At 39.3% G+C, this 27,916-nt stretch overlaps 1 protein-coding gene across 1 annotated transcript in view; it reads left to right on the top strand.

Annotated features, from left to right (window-relative positions):
• ITPR2 (inositol 1,4,5-trisphosphate receptor type 2) overlaps positions 1 to 27,916 on the top strand; it is a gene marked incomplete at its 5' end in the record, with an annotated part of 269,840 nt that overhangs the window by 96,484 nt on the left and 145,440 nt on the right. Inside the window, 9 exons of the mRNA XM_084290744.1 lie at positions 7,834 to 8,027; positions 10,588 to 10,720; positions 11,633 to 11,690; positions 13,234 to 13,399; positions 18,070 to 18,243; positions 23,472 to 23,561; positions 23,689 to 23,814; positions 25,184 to 25,306; positions 26,493 to 26,693. Coding sequence (XP_084146870.1) covers positions 7,834 to 8,027; positions 10,588 to 10,720; positions 11,633 to 11,690; positions 13,234 to 13,399; positions 18,070 to 18,243; positions 23,472 to 23,561; positions 23,689 to 23,814; positions 25,184 to 25,306; positions 26,493 to 26,693 — 1,265 coding nt within the window. The remainder of the gene's footprint in view (positions 1 to 7,833; positions 8,028 to 10,587; positions 10,721 to 11,632; positions 11,691 to 13,233; positions 13,400 to 18,069; positions 18,244 to 23,471; positions 23,562 to 23,688; positions 23,815 to 25,183; positions 25,307 to 26,492; positions 26,694 to 27,916) is intronic.

The raw sequence follows: 27,916 nt of genomic DNA, 5'->3' as shown, positions 1-27,916 counted from the left end.
GCTGCCACTGGATGTTTAATTTAGCCCTTGGTAACTAGGCGGTGCTGCAATATGGTCCTCTGCCAGAGGATCCCCAAAGACTGGCAATGTTGCATGCTTTAAGATGGCACTGAAGCTTTTTAAAAGGTTATGTTGGAGGAATAGTGTAGGTCTCATTGAAATCCACAGAGTCAAGGCCATTTGGAGTCAGGACTCATGTCAGCAGTCATTTGGAAAGTGACTTGCTGTTGCAAGTACAGTCTTAAAACCCGCTTGAACATGCCAGTACTGAGGCATAGCTTGATACAAGGTCAGCTTTTCTGAGAGCTGATTTTGATGATGGTAAAAGTCTTGGACTTTCAGCAGCCTGTCATTTGTCTCCTACTGTAGCAGTGAGCTTGGAAGCTGGTCTAAAGCTTCATCAGAGCACTGGAAAACTTCAGTTTTGACACATCAGGGGCTACAGCTGGTAAAAGTTAACTTAAAGGGGAAAAATGAGAGTGGCTGAGGAGCACTAAGAAAGATTTGAGACTTCATGGGGTTGCATATGGGGAAGGAGGCCTGAAATGCTGTGGTGAAAGCAGTGGGCCTGGTAGGAAGGGGAGAGAAGTATATTGATATCTGTGAGGAAAGAGCAATAGGTATGGTCAGTCCAGCAGTGGCATTTCTGGGTGTTGGTAGGTGCTAACAGGCCTTAGGCTGTAGGTACTGAGGGGTTCTGAGTGTGCCCTTCTGATGCTGTTGTTTTTCCTCTCTTTCCCCTAGCAGTGTTGAAGGCACAGGAGACTGACTAGGGGGAAGGCCAGATTCTTTTATATTGCTATACAAGGCTTGGCCTCTGAATGACTAGTATCCTGCAAGGGAGAAAAGTTTATTTTATTTTATTTTATTTTATTTTATTTTATTTTATTTTATTTTATTTTATTTTATTTTATTTTATTTTATTTTATTTTATTTTCTATTGGGGAATGATGGTGGTGGATAACAGCTGATGCAGAGATCCTAACTTTTAAATTACCTTAAATATAGCTCAGCTGTGTTTCCTGTCTAGATTTTCCTTAGAACCTAGGAGCAACTTTCCTTGATCAAGACTGGGGGAGGTAGGGCTCCTTTCCCACCAGCTGAGGTGCTTGGGAGGGATGTGAGAAGGTTGCTTAAGATTCTTGCAGTCCTGTAGAATATTTTGGCAAGTGGGAGGAGGCTTACACTTCATGGAAGTAAACCAGTAAAACCTCTAATAAAGTAGTTTGTGTAGCTGCCAGTGCATCATACAGATGCAACTGATGTTGCTTTGTATCTAGGGATTCAAGCCACAGCTGAACATTAGCCTAAGGCTTCCTTTGGGAATGATAGGGAAGGCAGGAGGAACTGAGGCTGGCCATCTGCTCAGTTTGTTAAGGAAAAATGGATTTCAGGGTCTACTGTCTCTCTTGATTTCTTTGCTATTAAGAGCTAATACAGCCTGTGGGAATGCTTTGTTCTAGAAATGGATAATCCCAGAGTTCAGAAGAGAAGTAGTTTCAAAGAGCTATGGGAAAATATGTGGGGGTCATAGGCAGTTTGTTATTCACTGCAGTCCTTCCGCCTCTGCATTTGTTTCAGGAGTTAATGGTTTTTGTATTAGCACATGCTCTCTGGTTTATGTCGTCCTACATGGGAACTGAAGTGTTTTCTAGGAGGTATTTGGAAGAAGTTGAAGCATTTGGTCATTCATCTGGTCTTACTCAAATGATGCTCAGGTTTGATGAGACCGGAGAGTTGTTTTTATGACTTCATAATTGCAGAGATAAAGAGAAAAAGGCCCCATTTTTGCAAAACATATGGTTTGTCTCCTTTTTCTGCCCCTATGTATATATGCAAGATTGGACAATGTGTTGGGCGGGTTAACGGAAGAGTTTTTGGAGCATTGGACACATGTAAATTTATCATTACCTGGTCATTAAGTACCAGATTTTCTGAAAAACCCATTATATGTTGTCTCCTATTTGAAGAACCTATGGTATGTCAAGCTCTTACTTAGTTATCTCGTTTCTAGAAGCATTAAGCATCTAGCTTCTCCACTCCCTAATGAGAGCTGTTGGGTGTTAGAATAGTTCTGAAAACACAGAAATGTTTCACATTTCTGAGCAGGAAGATGAGCACTGTGGAAAGCTGAGCAGAAAATGGCTGAACAGTTTTCCAAATTGAATTATAGGAAATCTATCTTTCCTCTTATCTATACTGAGGAAGACTGAGCAGTGTTAGTAAGAGCAAACTGTCCCTGTGTGACATGTAGAGACCAGGTCAGGTGCATATAGTTAATTTTTAAATAAGCAAGGCTGCAAGTCACTGGTGTCTTGGGGATATCTGTGAAGTAGGAGGCTACTCACAGTAAGATTATTTGCCAGCCTTTTAGGCAGTCCATTGTTTATACACATTCAGCTACTGCATGGTTCTCTGTAGTGTTTGTGAAATACCTTATATGCTGTACATACCTGTCCACTAAGAACAAATTGAGGATGCTGCGTAGCAATTGGCTAGGAGCAGTTTTAAGAAAAGGTATTAATTGTTACCTGTCTTTGGCAGTTGTTTTCCTTTCTAAATATGGTATTTTGTCACTTACCATCCATGCTGTATTCCATAGCAGATTGTTGTTTACTTTTATATTTTGCTTTTAGAATTTTTGCAACCAGTAAATTACTTCTCAAGAAAGTATATTTATGTAGAAAATGAAGTGTCAAATTATCCACTATTTCGATTACTTGGGTGGTTGTTATTTTTTTTCCCCATAATTGACTCCTCTGAAAAGTCTTTTTTTTCTCTGAGAGGCCGCTGTGTTGTCAATCGTGCCAAATTGTATGAGATTATGTGCTACAGTTTTATGACAGAAACTGATATTCATTAGGAAGTTGTGATCACTGTAATAAAAAGTAATGAAAAGGAGATGCATGGTTGTCTTTTCAGAACATGACAAGCATTCTCTTCTTTCCTCTTATTTCAGTGTCTGTCAGTCTGTAGGTCCTTCAAATTACCACTTGTGTGTACAGTAATTTCAGTCTTTGATTGGCAAACCTTGTGAGACTACATTCAGGCATTTCTAATTGGTTCTACTGCTTATGGAAGGTTCTTGATAACTAACTTGTCTTGGTAGGGGAAAGAGCAGAGAGGAAGAATTAGGGAGAGGGAAGGAAAATTGCAAAAGAGAAGATTCGTGGGAATTCCACTGAGCTGTTTTCCTCTGTTGGTCGAAGTCACAGCTCTGAGCACTTTTGCAGTGGTTTGCTGATGAGATTAGTTGTTGGCTGTCCAAACTAGCTCATTCCCACAGTGCAGTGTCTATTCTCTCCCTCTTTTCAGGCATGTATAAGTGTGACCTTACATTACAGAAGTGTAATTACAAGTGTGACCTTGACCTTACAGAAGTCAACAAACAAGGGACGTCAGCAAGATAAGGGTGGCAACATGATATAAAGGCACAGTTCAGACTTCTCATTTCATCTCTAGCATAAAGTATACACAAAAGTAATCAGGGTTCACAACTGTTTTGCTCTGTGTTCATTTTATCTTGGTTAACTAGCTGAGGCGGTAAGTTATTTTTTCTTAGGACATTGGTATGCAGGAAGCACTCTGGAGCTGGAACTGAGATCAGAGCTCTGTGTTTTAGTCTTACATACTGAGAACTTAAATCTCTTTTGTTGACCAACATATTTTGTATTGCATTGTTGCAGGTTTATCTGACATGCAGTCAGTCACTTGTTAAGCCACAATAACCTTTCTGTATGTCTTACCCTAGAGACTCATACCCTTTCCTGCTGAGATAACTGTATTAAAGCCAGGAGAACACAAAAGTATGTCAAGAAGGAACAAGTCTCTAGTGAGAGTGCTGCTGGCCCCTGATGTTTGTGAGTGACGGATTTAAATCCATGTGTGATGTGATCTAGACTTCCAAGGCAGGACAGATGCACTGAGTGACATGAATGTTGATCTACTGGGGGAACTTTTGGAAGAGAAGCTGTTACACACTCTTTATGTACATGAATGATCCTCATGGCTTCTTTCAAAGAATAGAGCAATTCCTCCCATTGTGGAGATATAGTCAGCTGCCTCATTTCCATGTGCAAATGTGCTGGTTGACTGCTGTGTACTTTAAGAGATGGCTACATTTCATCAGAACACTACAAAACATAGTTGATGAATTTCTTGAAAATTATGATAAATCGTTCCAGTTGCCATATTATTTGCAGCCTGGGAATGTTCTTCCCAAGCCAGTTAATTAAAAATAATAATTGTCAGTATCATATAGTTGCTAGAAATTTTTCCAAGGTGGATTTACCCATAATGCCTTGTTTCACTGATATTGACAGAAATAAAGCGCTATGGAGTCACTGCTCACTTCAACTGTGGATATTAAACTGGATTAAGTAGACTTTTCTCTCACTAAAATCCTTTCCTATGCATTAATGAAATACAATTTGAAATGGCAGTATTAGTAAGTACCACCTTAACCCTCCTGTGCTTTTCTGCCTTTAGCTGTTTAGATGAGTCACTGGAGGTCAATAGTCATGGGGTGCGGTGGACAGAGGTTTTATCCTTGTTACAGATTCTCTTATAAAGCTCCTTCACAGCTACCACTCACTGGTTTGTACCATCCTTTACCATTGATGTTCTGCTGATACAGGGAAAAGGCAGCAGTCATCTCATTTCTTTTTATTTCCTGAATGCTTTAATAGGCTTCATAGTCCCATTAGCTGAGTACATCCCAGTCTTCATTCTATCAGGCCTCTCAGTGTCCATTTTAAAGATGGAGAGAGAGTATTCTCCTCATTTATGGAAGTGGTCCTGAAATACAGGGAGACTAATTTCTTGGTCACAGAGGGAGCTGAATCCCATCACAATGTTTCCTATCTCCTCTGGTGCCTGTTCAGCACCCCAGTGATGGCTGTCAAATATGCAGGATGTATGTTCCAGGCAAATCCCAGCTTGCTTTCTTCAAGAACATGAGCTTAAGCTTACTTAAGATATTGAACAGAGAGCAGTGATTATTCCCTACCCTATAGAGAGAGGGAGTCATGGACCAAAGTGAGAATGAGTAAATGTTATGACTGGGTCTTGGGACTGGACTTAAGCAGGACTTGTGGAAGAATCAGTGTCAATACCTATATTTGCTTTATGCTGTTGTAAGCAGTTAGAAGAACTTTCTGTGCTTACCTAATGTGAGGATTTAGCCCTTAGTTTGACTTGTAACTTTTGTTTCCTAACATCATTCAAAGCCAGAAATACATCTTTTCCCTTTGTAGGGACTTCAGGTATTTTTTTCAAAAGACCAATTCACACTGATTGCACACCAGACTGGATGCTGAATGGGACCTCAAACATGACACTAATCTGCCTCATTTACTTTGAAAAAGCAAATTCTCTGTATGTTTCCTTTTAAAGTCAGGGTTAAAGGCATCCTCTTTGCTGCATGCAGTACTTGAGCTCTGCGGCTTGAAGAAAGAAGAGCATAAGAGGAGGATATTGCTAATAAAATAAAATATAGCTTTGGCTTTTTACAGCAGATTATCTAGGAAGAGCATTTCTGCAATGTGAGTAAAACTTGGCATCTGCATGTTGATTAAAATGTACAAAAGACATACAAGAACAATTCAGGTTTACCTCAACAAAGCTACATCTCCTCCATTCTCTGTTTGCTTTTAGTGTAGTCTAGGTCTTGGCACTGTTCCTGCGAAGAAGTGCTATCATTTGCTTCCTTTTCTCCATTCGTTCAGATCTGTGCTTTGCAAGAAAGAAAATTCATGTAGGTATGTAACATGATATTCTCATTCATACTTCTCCCTGCCTTTGCAAGAAGATAATCATTGATTCCTTGGGATGCTTTTCCTATTGAAATTCACTATAGGGAAAGACCAGTATAACCTATAGGAATAAATGGTATCTCTTTTTTGAGTTTGCTGAACTGGCATCATCGATAAGTACCACTGCAACTAGACTAAACTAAAGTTTTTTTCCAAATGAGTGTAATTTTTTTTCTATGTATAGCTTACAAAGGGTACTGTCATTACAGAAAATAGTTTAACTTTCAGGACAACCTTCTGTACCAAACCATCTCTTGGGACTTTTTTGAAGGGTATGGTTACATAAGTGGGAGTGAATGGGGAAAGACTCTAAACTCTCTCTTCTCCTAAATGAGTTCATGTAAGTTGGGACATGGAGGTGCTTGAGACAGTCCAGAGAAGGGCAAGGAAGCTGGTGAGGGGTCTGGAGAACAAGTCTTATGAGGAGCAGCTGGGATTGTTCAGCCTGGAGAAGAGGAGGCTCAGGGGCGACCTTATTGCTCTTTATAGGTACCTTAAAGGAGGCTGTAGCGAGATGGGGGTTGGTCTATTCTCCCATGTGCCTGGCAACAGTGTGAGGGGGAATGGGCTAAAGTTGCACCAGGGGAGGTTTAGGTTGGATATTAGGAAGAACTTCTTTACTGAAAGGGTTGTTAGGCACTGGAATGGGCTGCCCAGGGAAGTGGTTGAGTCACCAGTCCTGGAGGTCTTTAAAAGATGTCTAGATGTAGAGCTTAGTGGTATGGTTTAGTGGAGGACTTGTTAGTGTTAGGTCAGAGGTTGGACTAGGTGATCTTGGAGGTCTCTTCCAACCTAGATGATTCTGCGATTTTGTGAAGTTGAGGGGAATGACTGTTCTGTGAGCCAAATAATTATTTATCATTTCTGTTATTCAATTATTAAAACAAACAAACAAACCGACATCCAAAACCTCAGAATCCAACCTCACACATGTAGGTACAGAGACATAAAGCACACACATAAATGCCAATGTATATGGAGTTACAAACTGTCCAGGTGGTCAGTGTGTATAATGGGATTAATCATATTTATCATGAGCTTCAGCAAGCTTAAGCATGCATAGGAATGTTTCCTATTCAGCTTGTTATGTAGAGATACATGTGTACATACACCCAGCATCAGCTCCTGACTTTGCTGAGATGCTTCTGCCCTATTTGGTACTCATTCACATACAGTAGAAGGCCAGCAACCCTGTGAAGATGCATCAGTCTTTCTCCTGCCAGTTTTTTTAGTTGTCTTTGGATTGTGGACTGTCATCTGGACCATGTACAGAGATTAATCAGTCTTTCACAGCCTCAAATCTCTACTCTCTGTTAGCGTGACATATATGAAACTTGAGCTTTTGCAGTGCCAAAAGCATCTTTACCATGAACCTTTTTTCTGTGATCAATCATTAAGGGGAAGATATCAATCAGAGTAGACATGAAAAATTAACTCCTTCTATGTGTGTGCAAAGCAAGGTCATAAATTACAGCAGTGGAAGATATAAACGAAATAACAGTAAATGTTCTCTGTAAAAAAAAAAAAAAAGTTTTCTAACAATAAACAGTCAAGAAGTGGAATAGCTCATTTAGGAATGCTGTAAAAGGTGAGATATTTATCATTTAAATATTCTTAAAAACAGGTTAAACAGTCCTCTTTCAGAAGTTTTCTTAGATTTAAATAATGTGCCTTTAGATGAAGGATTGAATTACGTGAACTACCGAGATTCCTTTTGCTCTGCTTTTTACAATTTCTTGAACATACTAACAAAGCTGTGGAAAGCTTTAGGTATCTTTTCCATCTGTTGACCTTGTAAGCAATGATTCCCTGGAAAATCAGTGAAGAAAATTTTCACAAAACCATTGGGTAATTTGAGTGAATCCATTCTCCTGATTTTTGATGAGGAATTGAGGACTTGTTTTTCAATAGGCCAATTAAGACTGTTAAGGCATTTCACAACACGGTTGCATGTGTCATATATATCTTTGCAAGAAAGCTTCACTGATGGTAAATATATATGTATGTGTTTAATACATAGGAAACAATGTTATGAGGACCATCCATGGTGTAGGAGAGATGATGACCCAAATGGTACTGAGCAGAGGATCTATATTTCCCCTCAGTGCTCCTGATGTACAGCCAAGCATTCACCCAAGCAAGCAAGCCAGCACCTCAGAGAGTGAAGACGTGATTGTAATGGACACCAAATTGAAAATCATTGAGATTTTGCAGGTAATAATGATTGATGGAGTATTAAATGACAATTCTTTTGCACTTACTTATTTATTCACCTAGTGGCAGGTTCTGTTACCCACATTCTTGCTATTTACTGATCTGTTCATTGAGTAAATTACGCTTTGATATGAGGAAGAAAATTTCTCTGTGTGAATTATGGTACAGTTGTGGTCCTCACTGTGTTACATTTAACTTGAAGGATCTAGGTGCTGTAGAAACTCCATTGCTATAAATGTGAAGAGGCAGAACTTGTACATTAAGCTACCTCTCTAATGTTTTCTAAAGACAGCATTCCTGTTCCAGTCTCATTACCACTCATTTTACACTGTGGTAGCTTATTTGACTTTAGTATTGACTCCACCTTTGCATTAGTTTGGTGAAGGGCAGAATTGGACATAGACCCACTGAAGTCAGGCAAGGCCACACAATTTGGAAGTCCTTTTCAGATTTCCACTGTTAGCAGCCCACAGACTATTCTCCTAGCTGAACTGACAAGCTGTATGACACTAGTGTGCCTCCTGAGGTAGAATTTCCACTTTGTGCTATTAGTAAGTAAAGTGGCACACATACGTTCTGCATATCAAATCCCAGTTCCTGCAATACTTACGCACTGATGGAATTTTTCAGTGTTTTCTGTAAATTCTGCTCATCTGTCAGTACCCTTGTCACTTTTGAAGGATTTAGTTTGTTCCAAATGCTTATAAATTATTTAGATTACCTTAACTACTTGTCATCTGAAAGGCTATCAGTTGTTAGATTATCCTCAATACTGCATATGTTACTTTCAGAGCTGCTTTAGTTTAAGGCTTTTGGGGGAGAAAGAAGTCTTCTGAAGTGATGTCACCTAAAGAATACTATTCATGTATATTGTTTCTCATTTTCATTTGATTTGGTGACTGTAGGTATTTCTCTCCATGCTGTCATGCTCTACTGGTTGATACACAGATGAATGATTCCAGGACACCAACCTCTTCCTGTGCATTCTCTGTTTGCTCAGTGGAAAGAGAATCACATTTTGTTTCAGCCTTTCATCTTTCACAGCACATTCAGTGCGAGAGCTCCCAGGACTGGAGAGTAATCCTGTGTTGTTGCTTTATCGGTGGTTTGTTAGTTATGGTTTAGTTACGTAGTCAAATTACTGCAGATTAGCAAGTTGTCATGTTGGGTGAACCCAGGTATATATGCTTATATATGACCTTAGTTCACAAGTAATGCAGAGTAATTCAGTTTCATTTAAAATGCGATGAAGAAGGATTAACTAAAATCATGTTACCTTTCATTATTATACTATTACCCTAAAAGGCAAGTAAGAATATTTTAGATTTATTGTGTTGTCATGCATAGCTAGTAAAATGGTGATTAAAACTATTGTATTCTAAGAAATATTTCAGTTTATAGTAATTGGATTCTCAATATATCCTCTTGTTCCTTTAAGTAAAATTGTATTTTTACTTAACAGTTTCTATTCTGCTATCAGCCAGAATTAAACAGACAGCCTGATAGACTTGACTACATGTGGACTGGAGAAATGTGTATTTTCAAAAATCTTGCTTCTACAGTGACAGGGTAACTTGATTGTGGAATCTAAATAAACATGCCTTTTTTCCCTTTTGTTAGAAATTTTAAAGAAAAAATGTTGTTTATTAAACTGACATTTTATTTGCTTTTAGATGGCATAGTCCTAGTTACCCTAGTGAAATCTTACAACAATATTCAGGGTCTGGGAGGTTGTATGATTTTAGTTAGAGATCAAAGAAACAGGCTGCCACCATTTGTTTAGTCATCACTTGCCACCTGAGTCTTGGTAACTTAATGTGCGTGATTTCTTCCCTGCTGCATGTGAAACATGTTAAATAATTGTAAACCTCTTCATTGTATGCTTACATTTACTGCGGGCAAGGAGCATGTGCATGGGAGGTACTGAAGCTCAGTTGATGGGCAGTCAGTTGATAAAGTGTAGGATGTGTACCTCTCAGTCCTTCAGTTGGTACTAATGTCTGTAGCCAGGTTATTTTCCTCCCTTTTCCAATGTAAAAGCAGCACTTACAGGTTTGATTTAAGGTTTTTCCTATGTGAGCTTCAGATTTCACAGCTGAAGACACCAACAATTAAAAGAAAGCATCTGTCAGGCATCTGAGTGTGTGATCCTTGAGCATGTCATCTTTACTCTCAACCCCACACCACTTCTTATCACTATTGCTTATTAGAAGCCTGGCTGAAATATGAAATAATCTGTTTCAACGTGGGTTTGGATGTACTTTTCTGGCTCGTAGGCAGCATGGACAAGGCAGCGTGCAGGAGCCTCAGGACAAATAAGTCTGCTTCTTAGTATTCAGCAGATGACAGGGAAGTGTTCAATACATCCCAGGATGGTGGGAAGGAAAAAAGAAATCACAGCAAGCTGAAACAAATGTAGTGGATTTGTATTTCATAGTGGACATATTTATTTAAAATAATCATATATCCCTGTACATTCCACCACAAAAACAAACAAAAAAAAACCTCTAACCCGTGTTATTACTTAGGAGAAGTCTTATTTTTAAATTTCTTCTTGTAGTTTATTCTCAGTGTTAGACTGGACTATAGAATATCCTACATGCTGTCTATCTATAAGAGAGAGTTTGGGGAAAACAATGAAAATGTCGATAGCTCTACAACGTCTCCACCTGACACACCAGGAATTCCCTCAGGTAAATGTTACAATGTAAAATAATTATGTGTAGACTATTATGTTGTTATAGATACTTTAGCAAGCAGTAAAGTCAACTATACCAGAAGATACATGTCACTTGAATTTGAAAAGCTCGTGAGAAAATGAAAATCTTAAGGAATTCCACAAAAAAGATGCTTGCTGGTCTGTCATCCTCAAACTGAAATGTGATTCCTTTCTCCCATTGCGGCAATTCATTCTCTCATTTGTACTCTCCCCAAAACACTGGAAAATGACAACCATTTTGGACAAATGGTTGTGAATGGATGAGGACTGCTTTAACAGAGGTGAATGTAGCATTGGAATGGCTTGGCTTTTCAGAGAGTGTTCTTGTGCATGCAGAGGTGCTTGAAAGACTGACAGCTGTATGTGTGATGAGCTACAGGTAGGGGAGAATTTAATTGGAGGTGCTGTGCAGCAATGGGGTGGTTAAAGAACATTGAAGTCTTAAGTAGTAAGGTATATTAAAGTTATTCTAAAGCAGAATAATGGTGTGGTAAATGATTTGGCTTATGATAAATATTCTGAAGTTCATGTATCTCATTTTGCTGCTCTATGGGGTTTGTCTGGTCTAACAAAAATGTAAAAGTTTTATATTCTTTGTCATTTGTGATACAGCACCATGTAGCTCTAGTCCATCACTAGAACTTGGCTCTTCCTCAGTAGTAGTAAAACACAATTTAACCCTGCCCTCTGTCCTATTTCTTCCCTACTGTTCTGTTCCTTCTGTTTTTTCCTTGAATACACAGAGTTTTACTTAGTTGAGGAATGCAGTAAGACCTTCACTTTATAATATCCACTTTAAAGACAGAGTTCCTTTTCACAGTGCAGATTATACAATGATCAGTATGTTAAAAAAATAAAATAAAATGTTATTTTGATTGTTTTCCAGCAATTGTTCCTGACATAGATGAGATTGCAGCTCAGGCTGAAACCATGTTTGCTGGCAGGTATATTCTCTGAAGTTTTACTTCTCTATATTCATCTATTTGTTCACCTTGATAATTGTCATGGACAATGTCTCTTTATTCTATATGTGTTTTCATACCCGTTTCTCTTCCTTTGGTGGCTACTTATTACATAACCTACTTGTAGACAGAAATGTGCCAGAAGAGACCTGGATTTCAAACAAGCAAATGGCCCAGTGCATATGAGTGATTGACAGAATGCAATGATCTTCTTGATCATCTACAGTTGTAAGACAGTAGAAAGTTTTGCCTTGTTCCATAAGGTAGTTGGGGAATGGTGTACAGGTGTATTGGGCTAAAACATGCTATTTATTTCTCTCTACAATGTCTCATATGGGTGCTTTTAAAGAAAGACCATTTTCTGGTGTAGCTTATGACTGTCATCCCAAATTTCTTGGATCTGGAGGGTATTGTTGACCCTCACTATTTCTTATTGATCAAATGATCTGTTATCATTGCACCCTGTCCTTGACATTACTAAGAATGTAATGCCAACAGTGATCTATTTCATGTGACTCTGCAGATCAACTGTGGACCCACTTGCCATGATCTTCTGGACCACCAGAGGCCTGTAGATCACAAGTTATGCTTGCAGAGTCTTGGAAGTGGTTTCAGCTATGCTGTGAACAACAGCAACAACAAAAAAAAAGTACAGAAAATATCCACAAAGGAGAGTTACTACCATTATCAATATATTGGTTTAACTTTGCTGGTACAATTTTATAATTATACCAGTAAAAATGATTCCCATTTAGACAAAGCCTTAGACTTCAAAGTTTTTCCTGGAACTAGGGAGAAAGATCTGCAAGATGGGATTTCTGATCTTTTCTCTCTGTCCCTTATGCGTTCTCAGTCTTTACCAGTGAGAGCAATGCCTCCAGTCCTCTCCCTGAACTCCCATAATGTAAAACAACACATAGCCCCTGGCATCTGCATCTTTAAAATGAACAGAGAGACTGAATGTTTTCTTGGAAACATTATTTCTGCTTTGATATGTTAAGTGTAAATCTGCTTTCTGTTGCTCCAGATTATAAAAGAGGTTCCAGAAAAAAGATGCTTTTGGCAATTCCTACAATTTTTTAGTTTATTTTTTCTTGAATGAAATTTTAATAGTAGCTGAAAAGGGAAGGAGTGAAAAGGATGGGGCCAAATAAATCTCTGATAAAATGCTGTTGCCTTCAGTTAGTTTGGACTGTGAATGAGCTTGGCACAATTTATCTGCAACATAAACGAATGTTTTTGCAATATGGATTTTAATCACAATATTTGGCACATTTTATACATATTTACTTTAATTCCATTTTGTCCATTCTACTACAAGATTGCCAAAACAGCATCCAACCATACGATTGAAGTCCTTATAAAAAAACATTAAAGGGGTGTTAATAATTTACATCCCACAGCATATTAGATTTGGTTTTAAGAGCTCTGTCAAATGAAGATTGTGTGTGCAGGCATATTTATGTCAAAAGCTTTTACTTTACTTACTTTATTTGGTCTTTTTTTCCCCCTATTTCTGTTGTAGAAAAGAAAAGAATGCAGTTCAGCTTGATGATGAAGGGGGCAGAACTTTTTTACGGGTCCTCATTCACCTTATCATGCACGACTACCCTCCTTTGCTCTCAGGTGCTCTGCATCTGCTCTTTAAGCACTTTAGCCAGAGAGCAGAAGTTCTGCAAGCATTTAAACAGGTACGGATGGGCATGGTATTATTTCGGGGAATTGTGAGGAAAGTATTTCCAAAGGCTGCTTTTCTTACCTGAATTGCTGTTTGTAGCTTGATAATGCTGAAAGGACTTTTAAGAAAAATCACAGAATCACAGAATCATCTAGGTTGGAAGAGACCTCAAGATCATCGAGTCCAACCTCTGACCTAACACTAACAAGTCCTCCACTAAACCATACCACTAAGCTCTACATCTACATGTCTTTTAAAGACCTCCAGGGATGGTGACTCAACCACTTCCCTGGGCAGCCCATTCCAGTGCCTAACAACCCTTTCAGTAAAGAAGTTCTTCCTAATATCCAACCTAAACCTCCCCTGGTGCAACTTTAGCCCATTCCCCCTCACACTGTTGCCAGGCACATGGGAGAATAGACCAACCCCCATCTTACTACAGCCTCCTTTAAGGTACCTATAAAGAGCAATAAGGTCACCCCTGAGCCTCCTCTTCTCCAGGCTGAACAATCCCAGCTGCTCCTCATAAGACTTGTTCTCCAGACCCCTCACCAGCTTCCTTGCCCTTCTCTGGACTGTCTCAAGCACCTCCATGTCCTTCTTGTAGTGAGGGGCCCTAAACTGAACACAGTACTCGAGGTGCGGCCTCACCAGAGCCGAGTACAGGGGGACGATCACCTCCCTAGCCCTGCTGGCCACCCTGCTTCTTATACAAGCCAGGATGCTGTTGGCCTTCTTGGCCACCTGAGCACACTGCTGGCTCATATTCAGCCGACTATCAACCAGTACTCCCAGGTCCTTCTCTGCCAGGCAGCTTTCCAACCACTCATCTCCCAGCCTGTAGCTCTGCTTGGGGTTGTTGTGTCCCAGGTGCAGGACCCGGCACTTGGCCTTATTGAACTTCATACAGTTGGCCTCAGCCCATTGGTCCAACCTATCCAGATCCTTCTGCAGAGCCTTCGTGCCCTCGAGCAGGTCGACACACGCACCTAACTTGGTGTCATCTGCAAACTTACTGAGGGTGCATTCAATCCCCTCATCCAGATCATTGATGAAGATATTAAACAGGACTGGCCTCAGTACCGAGCCCTGGGGGATGCCACTAGTGACTGGCCTCCAACTGGATTTGACTCCATTCACCACAACTCTTTGGGCCCGGCTATCCAGCCAGTTTTTAACGCAACGAAGCATACGCCAGTCCAAGCCATGAGCAGCCAGTTTCTTGAGGAGAATGCTGTGGGAGACGGTGTCAAAAGCCTTGCTGAAGTCAAGGTAGACCACATCCACAGCCTTTTGCTAATCCACCCAGCGTGTCACTTTATCAATCGAAGGAGATCAGGTTCGTCAAGCAGGACCTGCCTTTCATACTGACCGGGCCTGATCGCCTGGTTGCCCTGCAAGTGCTGTGTGATGACACTCAAGATAATCTGCTTCATGAGTTTCCCTGGCACTGAGGTCAAACTGACAGGCCTATAGTTCCCTGGGTCTACCCTCCAGCCCTTCTTGTAGATGGGCGTCACATTTACTAGCCACCAGTTGACTGGGACTTTCTATGATAACCAGGACTACTGATAAATGATGGTAAGCGGCTTGGCCAGCTCCTCTGCCAGTTCTCTCAGTACCCTTGGGTGGATCCCATCCAGCCCCATTGACTTGCATATATCCAAGTGCTGTAGCAGGTTGCCATTATCCTGGTGGATAATGAGGGCCACATTCTGCTCCACATCACCTTCCACGAGCTCAGGGTACTGGGTATCCAGAGAACAACTGGTTTTGCCGCTAAAGACTGAGGCAAAGAAGGCATTAAGCACCTCAGCCTTTTCCTCATCTTTTGTAACTAAGTTTCCCCCCGCATCCAGTAAAGGATGGAGATTCTCCTTAGTCCTCGTTTTTGTGTTGATGTATGTATAAAAACATTTTTTGTTGTCTTTAATGGCAGTAGCCAGATTGAGCTCCAGATGAGCTTTGGCCTTTCTAATTTAGTCCCTGCACAACCTCACAACATCCTTATAGTCCTCCTGAGTGGCCCACCCTCTTTTCCAAAGATTATAAACCCTCTTTTTTCTCTTAAGCTCAAGCCGCAACTCTGTGTTCAGCCAGGCCAGTCTTCTTCCATGCTGGCTCATCTTTGGGCACATGGGGACAGACCGCTCCTGCACCACTAAGATTTCCTTCTTGAAGAGTGCCCAGCCTTCCTGGACTCTTCTGCCCTTCAGAACCACCTCATAAGGGACTCTGCCAACAGCTCAAAGTCAGCCCTACAGAAGTCCAAGACTGTGGTTTTACTGATCCCCCTCCTGACTTTACCAAGAATGGAGAACTCTACCATTTCGTGGTCACTCTGCCCAAGACAGCTCCCGACCACCACCACATCTCCCACCAGTCCTTCTCTGTTTTTGAAGAGAAGGTCTAGCAGGGCACCTCCCAGGGCAGGCTCACTAACCAGCTGTGTCAGGAAGCTCTCTTCCCACTCAACAGAAACCTCCTAGACTGCTTTCTCTGGGCTGTGTTGTGTTTCTGGGATATATCTGGGAAGTTGAAGTCCCCCACAAGAACAAGCGCCGACGATTTCGCAGCTTCTGTCGGTCTCCTCGTTCTGGTTCGGTGGTCTATAACAGACCCCCACCAGGATGCTTGCCTTGTTGGCTTTCCCACTGATCCTAACCCACAGGGATTCAACCTTATCATTCCCAGCCTCAAGTTCCCCAACATCAAAACTCTCTCTGATATAGAGAGCCACACCACCACCCCTTCTGTGCTGCCTGTCCCTTCTGAAGAGCCTATAGCCAGACATTGCAGCACTCCAGTCATGAGAGTGGTCCCACCACGTTTCCCAATTAAATCCCAATTAAGCAGAGATTTTCTTGTTGTTAGAGTTGAATATATGTGCTGGTGTATATTCTAGTTGTGCACCCACTATTGAAAATGTATGTCGGTGGTGACATCTAGGACACACGTATCCCACAGTGAGACTTATTGTAGTGATCCCTCAGAGACTGAGATAGTAGCTTGTGTTCTGCCATAATGCAAATGGTAAACCATTTACCTGTGTCAGCAACAAGATTTTCCCGTCTTCAGGACTACCTAAGCTGTGTGTGAAGCTTTGTTGTTATAAATGCAATATTTTCAATTCTAGTTCTAATTCAGGCGTCCTTGCATTGTGCATGAAACAGACACGCCCAAATAACAGAAAGCGAGTAATACAGCCAAGCCTGTTTTCAGCTTTTACTCTTTCTGGCTGATAACGTTCCATGTGCGTACTCCATGTGTCAGGGGATTAGTACTGGGAAATCTGATGTCATGGGGCTAGATGACAGAGACATCTCTGTTACGTAACCCTATAACATACGTTGTTAAGACCATCTGATGCTTATTTCAGGAGTTTGCTAGCATGTTGTCTTATTGTTATGTAAGATGTGGAGGTTTCTCTTGTTTAAAAACAGATGAATGATAAAGACCTGGAAAGCTTTTGTTTAATGGTTTGTTTGTTTGTGTGTTGGTTTTTTTTTTTTTTTTTTTTTTTTTACAATGTACTATAACGGCCTCCCACCTGGATGTTAAAGTTAGGCCTTGCTGGTTAAGGTGCATAAATAGCTTTTATTATGAGGTAAGTTTGAGAAGCTTTACATGTTTTCACATAGGAAGGAGAAGGCTGATTGGCAAATACACAGAAAAGACTGCAGAAAACATGAAATATGAGTATTTGTGGATGAGAAGCATTCATAAATTCTGCAAAATAATGAATTGTACTGGACTAAGAGAAGATGATGAAAACTTAATGTTACAAAATAGTTAATATTTGCCTGCAAGTGATTTTTAATTTCCCTATCAGTGTTCCTATCTGCCATGTGACTATACACTTTAAAATAAGTGTGAATTCTTAATAGTGCCTATTGATTTATTGTACCGATTGTTGTTATTTTGTTGGTACGTTATCTTAATTAATAATCTTGGGAGAACAAAGACCATTAGAAAGAAAGGAAATGTATAAATCGTGCTAAATCGAGAACTAGAAATAATAATGAAAATAAAGAACAGATAATTTCAGCAGTACAAAAAATGAAAGTGAGATAAAGAGGCATCCACTCAGATGGTGAGAAACTGTCTGAACTTGAACATCGGTTTGTGAGCTATTCAGACAGGTTTTTTTGATCTGCTCTAACAGTGTTAAAGGTATGATATTTATCAGTATTTGATTATGGTGATGTAGGTGATCATTGAAGTTGCTGGCCATTCTCACTTTTCTTTGGATGTCCTGATTCCTTGTCATATAATCTTTTTTCTTTTTTCCTTTTCTTATGAAGTACAATGCTGATTGGATATTTCTAATTGTGTTGTTTTAATACCATGAGGATCATAACCATAGCGTCAGAGCTAACTCTGCTGAGAGCTCAGGGGCTTGTATACATATACTTGTGCTGAAAATGTTTTGCAGCATATTAAAGAAGGAGGGAGAATGCTGTGAGTGTTATAGCTATCCTGCTTTGGGCAACCACAGCTCTGTTAAAGGTTTTCAGTGAATGGAGGCTAAAAAGACTGTTTGTGCCATGTTTCAGTTTCACAGGGAAGGTTGCAAAAAACATCTGAAAAGAGGGACTTAAAATGGAAACTGGCAAGCAAATTTCCCAGGTGTAAGTGCTGGTGCTAGTGCTATAATAGCTTTACAATTTACTGTATTTCCAGGTTCAGTTGCTGGTGTCTAATCAAGATGTTGATAACTACAAGCAAATCAAGTCTGATCTTGATCAGCTACGTCTGACTGTAGAAAAATCGGAACTGTGGGTTGAAAAAAACAGTACTTATGAGAGTGGAGATGTGGGTGATAGTCAGACCAAAGCAGGAGAAGAGCCAATAGAGGTGAGTTTAAAGCCTTTGCTGTTAGAATTGTTTTGATATGAATGTGTAGTTTGATGAACAACTGCAAACTGGTGATCTGGTTAATCAATATAGCAAAAGCAAGAATAATTAGTATTCTGGCTGACCTTTAGGATTAGACAGAGTAGAAGATAAAACTTCTTTCACCAGTGTGGTGAATGTTCTCTCCTGCTCTTTTCAGTAACTGCATTCTTATGTTACAAAGCTGTCTTCCTTAATGTCTCGCAAGCAAGACATAGTATATGGCATCACTCTGTAACCATGGAAGTCATCTAAGGATCACATGTTGGCTGTTGTGTTGACTTGCTAGAAGAAAGAATAGGCAGTATTTGTTCCTACAGCTAGGAAAGACAAGCACAATCAAGCCTATGTTTTTCAAACATCATGAGTAAGCCTGTTCTCCACCAAATGTAAAATTGACCTAAGAATATTGAGATTTTTGAAGTGAGCAACTTTTTTTTTTTTTTAACCTTCAGTTTCCCAGACTCTTGGGGAATATTGTGATTTTTAGAGACTTTTGAACTTGAATTTGGAACCATGAAGATCAGATTTTAGTTAGTTAGTTAGTTTGTTTTTTCAATGAAAGCTGAGGTCCTCATGTAACTCTTTTGTGAGTTTATACGAAAATGCAGAGTTTTGCAAGAGTTGCTGTGGTTGAGGTTTGTGACAAGATGGTTGATAATGAAGGCTTTTCCAACATTTAATACCAATCTTCCATTTTCATCAGAGGAAGTGGGGAGAGATAAAGTGCGAATTCTGACAGAGCACTTTCCTTATTTTCTTCTGTGGCAAGATTTTCCCGCACTGGCGAGAAAGTAGGAAGCCAAGTGGAGATGATACAGCCTTGTGAAGCCAGTGCATTGTGGGAGAGTAGGAGCCATTGAGAAGATAGAGGATGTTTATAGATGCCTAGAAGACACTCAATGCCATTCAGATGGGAACGTAGATTTTTTGTGGCTTTATAAGGGGAAAATCCAACCTCTAAAGGAGAATACAAGTTTCTTGGGACAGGATAGATACTAGTCTTTCTCCGATATAAATTAATTAAATCTAGTGGTGTTGGAATGGGAGAGGAATACAGACTCCATGAGCATAAGTATGTGTGATTTCGTACTTTCCTCAAGCTTAGCTCTAGTAGGAAATAAGATGGTGCTTTATGTATTTAATGAATGGAAAAGGAAATGGAAAGACAGGATACAGAATTGGGTATTACAAGTTTTTTTTAGCAAGAATGTATTTTTGAAATGTAATAAGATCCTTTTATTCCTACAGATAGCCCTGATGGCAAAGAGGCTCCATGACAGGGTGTTAAAACAATTTGCTTGAGACAGAAGCATCTCTGAGTGGAATGTTTTGATTTTTTCCCCAGGAGGCATTAGTGGATCTGTATGGATTAGCAGAGCTTCAGCAGATACACAATATTATCTCTGACAGATCTGTGAGTGCATTGTATCAGAACAGTAATAGGTAGTCTGCACAACTGGTCAGATCATCTGGTGGTAATTCCATGAGGGCTGCACCAGTTTATGGTAGCTCAGAATTTTGTCCATTATTTTTTCCCTATTAAATTATTATTTAATTGGCAGGAAATGTTTTTACCTGGCAAAACTATAGTGAGTTTACTCTTTGTTATGTTAAGTCCGATTTAAGAGGTGAGGTGCTGGTCATAATCTACAACATATGTGTCACGTTAACGGGTGTAGCTGATTAACCATTATGGGCCCGGTCGGATTCAGGGTACTGAACTATCACAAATCACAGATATTCACCAATAACGTATTAACTGTTAGGGGTCTGGTTGGATTCAGAACACTGAATTATCACTGTCACAGATTCACCAATAACATATAACCACCCTTACCCTAGTCACACTTAATGAGAGCTGTAACAATGCAATCAAGTGTGATTTATTACAGCAACAGGTACTTTGGATTGCTGGCAATAGTGACTGTCTGCAAAAGCAAGCTAGCATGCATGAAATACACAGGTGTTACAGGTGCACAGCCTAGAAATTAACGCGTTAAAAGGATCAAAGACTCTAGAAAGATTTATCACCAAGTGTTCAAATCTCACCCAAAGGCGCCCCAATGGGGGGGGGGGGGGTAGAGAGAGGCTCAGCTCGTCAACTGGTCCTAGGAGTCAGAGGGTCCTAAGGATGTTGTATTCCCTCAGGATGGTATCTTCCCTAACATCCCCTTCTCTCTTAGGCCAATTTATATTATGTTCTATCTTTTAGGTGGAGCTTGAGTGGCTCTAGTGGCTCTAGTCAAGCATATCTTAGTTATGATTGCTGAAAAGTTCTCCCATCTCCATTTAAAGTAATAGGCTCCGAGAAATTCAGAGCACGTGCTCAGTGAGGGGTGGTCACACCTTGGAGGTGGGTAGATTTTGGGATGGAGGTGTGTTTTGGTATTATAATGATTTTATAATGAGCAAAAAGTGCACTAGGGTACAGCATTTGTCAAAACATGACACGTCCTTGGCTCAGGGCAGCAAAAAGTTCAGCTTATCAGTCTCGGTGTGCGCAAGAACAATTGAGTCCCCACCTGGTTACAGAGCCTCGCCGTGGTGTCTCCACTCCACTCTACGCTCCGTACTGTTCCTTAGAGCTAGCACACCATGTTTCCCCAGCACGATAGCATCTAAGGTTGGAAGACTAGGTAACGCTCAGGTAATGCAGCTATGCCCTACCCTGAAAGCCTCTTCAATGCTGTACATTTTCTTTAAAATGTGAATGTTAGTTTTATTTTCCTAGTTACTCCAGGCAATTACACCACAGTATGAAGCAAGTGACTAGCTGCAAGCAGATAAATATCCCTGTAAGATCCCATGCGTTTTTGGAATGGGTCCTGAGTATTTGGTACTGATCATGATGAACATCTAGGTCCTTAGGAAACATGCTCCATTAGTGTGTGCTGCTTATTTTATCTCAAACAATGTTGAAGTGTGCATAAGGGCTTCAATTACATTTCAGGACAATCATATGTTAAGCGCACATTTTTGTCCTCATATTGCAAGATTAATGTAAGGATTAAAAAAAAAATGCTCTCTCTATATTTTTTTTGCCCTTGGGCTTTTGAATCTTTTTGGGTCATTTTTTGGGTCAAGGGCTAGAGACTTGTTTTTTTGTTTTGTTTTGTTTTTTAAATACAGTCACATGACTCCAGAAGTTTTAGGACAGTGGCCCTGTTCTTCTAAATAAAGTATCCACAACACAAGATTTTACAGCCATGCAAGATCATTTTGGTAGAAGTGGAGACCAGAATTACAGGAAAGAGTGTTAGGACTTAGGACAGACATGAACTAGACACTGCATAGCATTAGGAAGAAATGCTGAAATTGATCCCACATAACTGAGCCTTGCTTTGGAAAGGAAAAGTAGATAAAACCAGTTTGCTTGGGTGTCTCTAGTAAGGATGTTAAGAGTCTATGCATACCCTGGACTAAACAAAGTGTGGTCTTTACTGTCCTGTCACTGGAGGATGCGTTGGTGGTGTAGCACCAGAAACATAGATCTGAGGAGTAGAAATATATACTCTCAGTAAAAGGACTCAAAGGTGAAACTGGAGTACAGTCCAGTGAAACTTAACAGAACTTCCCACCTTCAAAATCTGGTAAGAAAGTTCAGAGAGGTTTCAAATGGTATAAACTTTCAGCACCCTCAAGTGTTTAGTGTTCCTTGCTTACCTTCTGTGCTGGTCTTTGGTAGATTGCCTTGCTCGTGGAAGTGTTTTAAACATCTCCTGAAGCAACATACCTTGGTTGAGATTTTGAACTGAAGCCTGCGAATGCTCCTCACTCCCCTGTTAAATAAATACAGCCCATGGAAGGCAGAACTGTGCTGCCTTCATGCAGATTATTTCCTCGCATTGTGCTGAATTGAATGACTATGTCAGCAGTGGGGAACTGCTCAGACTAAATGCTAGAACCTGGGTCTTAGTTTTTAGGCTGTTAAAACAAAACAATCTTAAAACTGCTGCAGAGTGATATTCTGGTTGCCTGTGAACTTTATGAATCAAGAAGGTATTTTTTTTCCAGAAAATCCCGTATCCTAAAGGTGAAAGAGAGAGATTCTCAGAAAAGAACCTTTCTCAGTGACTTAAGCTCTATTACTTCCTGTCCCCTGTGGAAAAGCGTGACAGAGAATGTCTATCATGGGGCGTAACAAGGCAAGATATGCAACTGAGTGTCTCTGGTATCCCAGTAGTGTGATTATCTTTTGATAACTAAGCCCCTGGAATACTATTACTGGTTCAATAAACAGGTTTTTATTTTGTTAGGAAAAAGGGATGAATTCAGCAGTTTAATGCTGATCAGCATTTCCAGATAAGACGCATAGTTCCAATGGATTATAAAACTACTTTGATTGAAGAAGAAGGCTGATAAAAGTAACAGGTAGATTAATCTTGGTTAACCCACAGTCCCAGAACAGAAAAGAGTGGTTAATTATAGCTAAGAGTCTGAAATATCTTCCAAAGCATTGATTCAAACAGCTGGAGAGAAGGCAGAATGCATACTAACAACCTAAACAAATAAAGATCCACTGTTGTTGCATAGATCAACGTGACCATGCTGAACAGCAGTGCTGACACTGTTATAAACAGTTTCCATGGCTAAGTGGTTCAGCTGTTCTTGCCTAGCTTGAAATTTAGTCCAGATGGAATTTCTAGAACTCCTCATCTTCACAATCAACTAAGAAAGTCCAGAGAGGGGTTTCAGGTGACAGAAACATTCAGATTGTTGTGCATGTGTCTTTTTTAGCATTATTCCATTTCCTAAAACATTAGGAAGTTTGAGAACACAATGAAATTTGAAAACGCACGTTTTTGGGCAGTGGTGGCTATCGAAATACTGTTACGGTTCCCATTCTCATAGTTCATGAATTCCTTGTTGATTCCATTCTATGTCTGGTCAATGTTTTAAGGACATGTTATTTTTTTAGGAGAATCAGAAGCATGAAGATGTAGAATAATTGTTTCAAATCATGTTGGAAATATGAAACAAGAGAAGGATTCTTGAATGTGAATCTTTTAAATCACTGAACAGTAACTGGTGGATAGTTATTGAAGAGTCTTTTTCTTTATCATCTATGTTATGTCTGTGCCCTGTGAGGTGTTGTGATGTTGTTTCTTCACTTGTTGCTCTGTATAATTAGTTCATGTTGAGAAAATTGCAGTAGATCAGCTTTTGTTATATGTTCTTTGTTACAGGAGTCAAATATTTTGAGTCCAATAGAGGATGGAACCAAAAAACCCCAGATAGACAGCAATAAAAGCAATAACTACAACATTGTTAAAGAGGTTGGTATATTTGCCAAGAAACTTGCTTGCAGTACTTGTGATAAGAAGATTCAGTAATTGTTTTAAAATATTTTGTTTTTATCTAATATGTCATCTTTCTTTTTTTTGCATACATATTTATGTATAGATTTTGATTCGACTCAGCAAACTTTGTATTCAGAATAAAAAGTGTCGAAATCAGCAGCAGCGCTTGCTGAAAAATATGGGTGCCCACTTGGTAGTCTTGGACCTTCTGCAGATACCCTATGAAAAGGTTAGTCTGATAATTTTGTTGGTTAAGGACATGAACTCAGTAAAGAGAAATGCCTCAAAAGGCCCAAAAATCAACTTGAAAAATTCTCCTTGCCAAATTTAGTGAACTGTGGCACAACATTTGTGCCACAAAATGGTGTTGCTGTTTACTCTCCCTTAATAGTAGTGGGTTTGGGATCGGGATTGAGTTTAAATATGGGTGTCTACAAAGAATATGTTTTACTAAGAGTTAATGTTGACTACCTAAGGTTCCTGGATGTCAGAGTGCTGTCATCCCATTCCTGTAATGGGCATTCCTTTGAACTGCAGACACTGTACAGTTAGAAATTACAATTCAGTGGAGCTCCTGGCAGCATATCTAAATTCCACTGTTAGATACTAATATGAATGTTATTCTAAGTACATAAGACGAACACATAAGCTTTCAAGGACCAAGTCTGAAATCATTTCGGTGTTTCTGTAGTGGCAAGCCTCTAGCCCACTTCCATCTGTAGGCTTTTCTTAAGACTTCACCATTTTGTACTGATTTTGTGGTAGTGAGCAAACAAGTGAATGATCTAGATAACTTTTTGAGAAGCACATCTATCTAGTTCTTATGTGAAGCATTGGAAGGAGATGAAAGCTCCTCTGGGTTGTGTGTTCCTGAGTGTTATATACTAATGTTATGATAGAGACACTAGGTTCAGCTTTCTTCAGTAAAATAATAGTGCTTGTTGATAATGGTGGTTTATCACATCATGGTTAGAATATTATATGAGAGGAATATAAAATCGGGATGAAACCAGACATACATGTTTGTGTGGGATGTATATGTGACCATGAGTGTAGGTGCACACACATGCACATATACATGTATTTTGTATGTAGCTATATAAAAGCCAAAGCTTTTCAGAAGCCTGAAATCAGTGCAGACTAGACAACGTTTTTGAAAATCAAGCCACTTACTGCTTTTTTTTTTTTTAATGAGGAAATGATAAACGTGCACTAGGAAATCTTGCTTTGAGATCAGTACCTTTAATATCTTGCAGTTATTACTTTAAAAAAAAAAATAATAATAGTGTCCTCCAGAAATTCATAGAACAGTAACTGTAGGGTAAGCCACGAGACCCAAGGCTGAGAAAACTGAATGGAATGAATTGGAAGCTTTAATGTTTGTGCTGTTACCTGTGACTCCCTATAGTTAAGTAGATTCAGAGTAAGGTATAGTCAGTAATGGACTCTAAAGGAAACTGTATCAGTGGCTTTTACCAGAGGGAGAATTCCTGGCCTATAAAGAGTCAGGAGATTTGTTTTGCTCCTGGCTGAATTCACATTGTGCAGATATAACAGGTATGTTAAGGTACATCCAGCTAATACATTCTCTTTCTCAGAGCGATGAAAAGATGAATGAAGTTATGAATCTAGCCCACACTTTTCTTCAGAATTTCTGCCGAGGAAATCCTCAGAATCAAGTTCTCCTCCACAAAAATCTCAATTTATTCTTAACTCCAGGGGTAAGTATTTCATTTTAAATAGAATACTATAAATGGAAGTAAATTTAGGCTCACTGAAAAACGACAGTGCTAAATAAATAATTTAATTAAAATTGTGCCTTCTCTGTCTTCTCTCTCCTGTCTTTTCTCTGTTATCATTGCCCTCTATTTCATTGTTTTCAGTGTTGCTGTTTTAAAAGTGGAAAACAGTATTACCTATGGGGTTTATTGGAAGTATCTATTAACATGTGTCACATCATTACATTGTGTGTAGCTTGACTGTGATAATTTATTAGGATGAGTTAACTTACATCTGGACTGTAATTCAGGGAATAAGATGCTGTGACTGTGCTTCCATGAGGCTTCTGTGATTGCAGAATCTGACCCATGTTTTTGGTGATGATGATTAAAAAAGAGTTCTATATATGTCTCTGTATGTGTGTGTTTACAGATCTGGCCATACAGAATAACATCTCCCTCAGTGGCAGATCTACTGAGCATAATATGTTTTTATTAGAGAAAGTATAAATATTAGGACTGTAGACCTCTGACTTGTTTGTATTACTTGAGGAAACATTTGTTTTGTTATTTTTTATTTATGCTTTTTTGTGAAGTTAGTGAAGGCTGCTGCCCTGACTGTGATGGAGACTAGATCTCATATTCCATCTTATCCAACATTAACACTTAATTCAGGTGCCAAGTATGGAGCCTTCTTGCACTTTCTCATATTTGTTCTTTGGAAGCTAATTTTCTGGTCAACTCAGTTACTGTGCTTTTGTTTATGTTGTGGCACAAACTCAATGTGTTTGAATCATCTCCTTATTCTTTGATGATTTGAAACAGAAGTGTGTGCTCCAGAGCACACCTGACTCTCACGAGCATTTGGAGCAAGTTTGAAGTAAAAGTTTGCAGAGTGCATGCTGTCTGGATGTGCTCTAGCCGTGTACTATATGTATGTCTTCACCTTTCATGTGGGCATATATTTTGCTTACGCCTACTTAGGACATTTTGGAGTCATAAGAAAGTGTGGAGAAATGTCATCATAAAATCCAGAAAGGAAAGTAACCTTAAGGTTACTGGTTAATATCTGGGCTGGTGCACACTATATTCTTTCACTCCTTTTACCAGTATGTCTTTCTCCAGCCTAGAGCTCTGTGTATTTCTCAACCTCAGAATAAATCTGCGGTTTCAATTTTAATCTGTTTAGCTTCTGGAAGCTGAAACCATGCGGCACATCTTCATGAATAACTACCTTCTTTGTAATGAAATCAGTGAGAGGGTGGTGCAGCATTTTGTACACTGCATTGAGACCCATGGGCGTCATGTGGAATACTTGCGTTTCCTGCAGACCATTGTGAAAGCAGATGGCAAATACGTGAAAAAATGCCAGGACATGGTAATGACAGAGGTAAGTTAATGCTTCATATTTTAATTGTTCACATGATGTCTTTTTAACACATTAGTATTTTGAGGTTGCTTTCTTTGCTCTTAATACTAATGGGATAAAATGGCATCATAGCTTTAGAATTTTAACTGGTATCATAAATAATATTTTAGCAGATGTTTTAGGGATTTAGTCTAATTTTGTAAGGCCATCTGTATAGCTACTAGAAAGAAAACATGGGCGTTATCATGGTGATACAGAGATGTCTATTTGCAGAAGATGTAGCATGTAAATCTGAGTTACATAAACCTTCATTTTCCTGTAGTGTATCTTAGGATCCCATCTACATGCCCAGCTTGAAATATTGTGGTACTATTTTACTATTTACGTATAACAGGCTCTTACCTCTATCAGTTTGTCTTAAGTGGTATTGTGGACTGCTTTTTTACTGTGTAACCATGTAATGATTCTACCTACTAGTTTCTGCTTTTGTTTATAATGTTGTAATTCTGGAACATTTGTGCTAGAGTTAGTAGAACTACTCCAATTAGCTAAATTTGGATTCTAACCTGATAAATGCACAGAGTAGTTCGTAGACAAACCTTTATGCCAGTAGTATTACTAAGGAAATACCCAATTGACTTCTCTGCAAGTAGGATTTGATATATAGTGTGCATGATAAATGAAGTCTTCAACTTGCAGACTCTTATGCATTTAACTGTAATTATGTTAAAAGTTCAATGAGATTAATAAAGTGGGGAAAATTGAAAATGGTAAAAAGCCAAGGTAGGTTTACAGTAACAAACACTTTTCTTTACTTTTCAAAGTACATTTGCTTTTTTCAAAGTGTATCTTCAGAAAGAAAACAGAGAAAAGCTATAGTTAGTGTATGAGCAGAATTAAAACCTGCTGAAATTTCATTCCACAGCAACATAGAGGAAAAACTTCTAATTAAGAAAATAAAGCTTCAGCCTACATGGATAACCTTTAATGAAATCCACCTCAACCTTTTCAATTTGACTGAAGTGTTTTAAAATGTAATATCAATTATAAGGCTTTGATTTACATAATTCAAATAGTTCTTGTGCCTCAGTGCTTTTAGATATTGCCCCATCCACCTCGGCTTCTTGCAGATTTTTACTTTCTCATCAAACACAGTTATGAGATTTTTCTCAATTTAAATACCTTTTGTTACTGATATATAATAGCACAAAGATAAATTGTCATATTACGTTTTCAAGCTGACT

The sequence above is a fragment of the Netta rufina genome (assembly GCF_964035555.1).
Source record: "Netta rufina genome assembly, chromosome: 1".
Lineage (NCBI taxonomy): Eukaryota > Metazoa > Chordata > Aves > Anseriformes > Anatidae > Netta > Netta rufina.
Note: the sequence above shows the minus strand (reverse complement) of the source record. Positions and strands in the feature narration are given on the sequence as shown.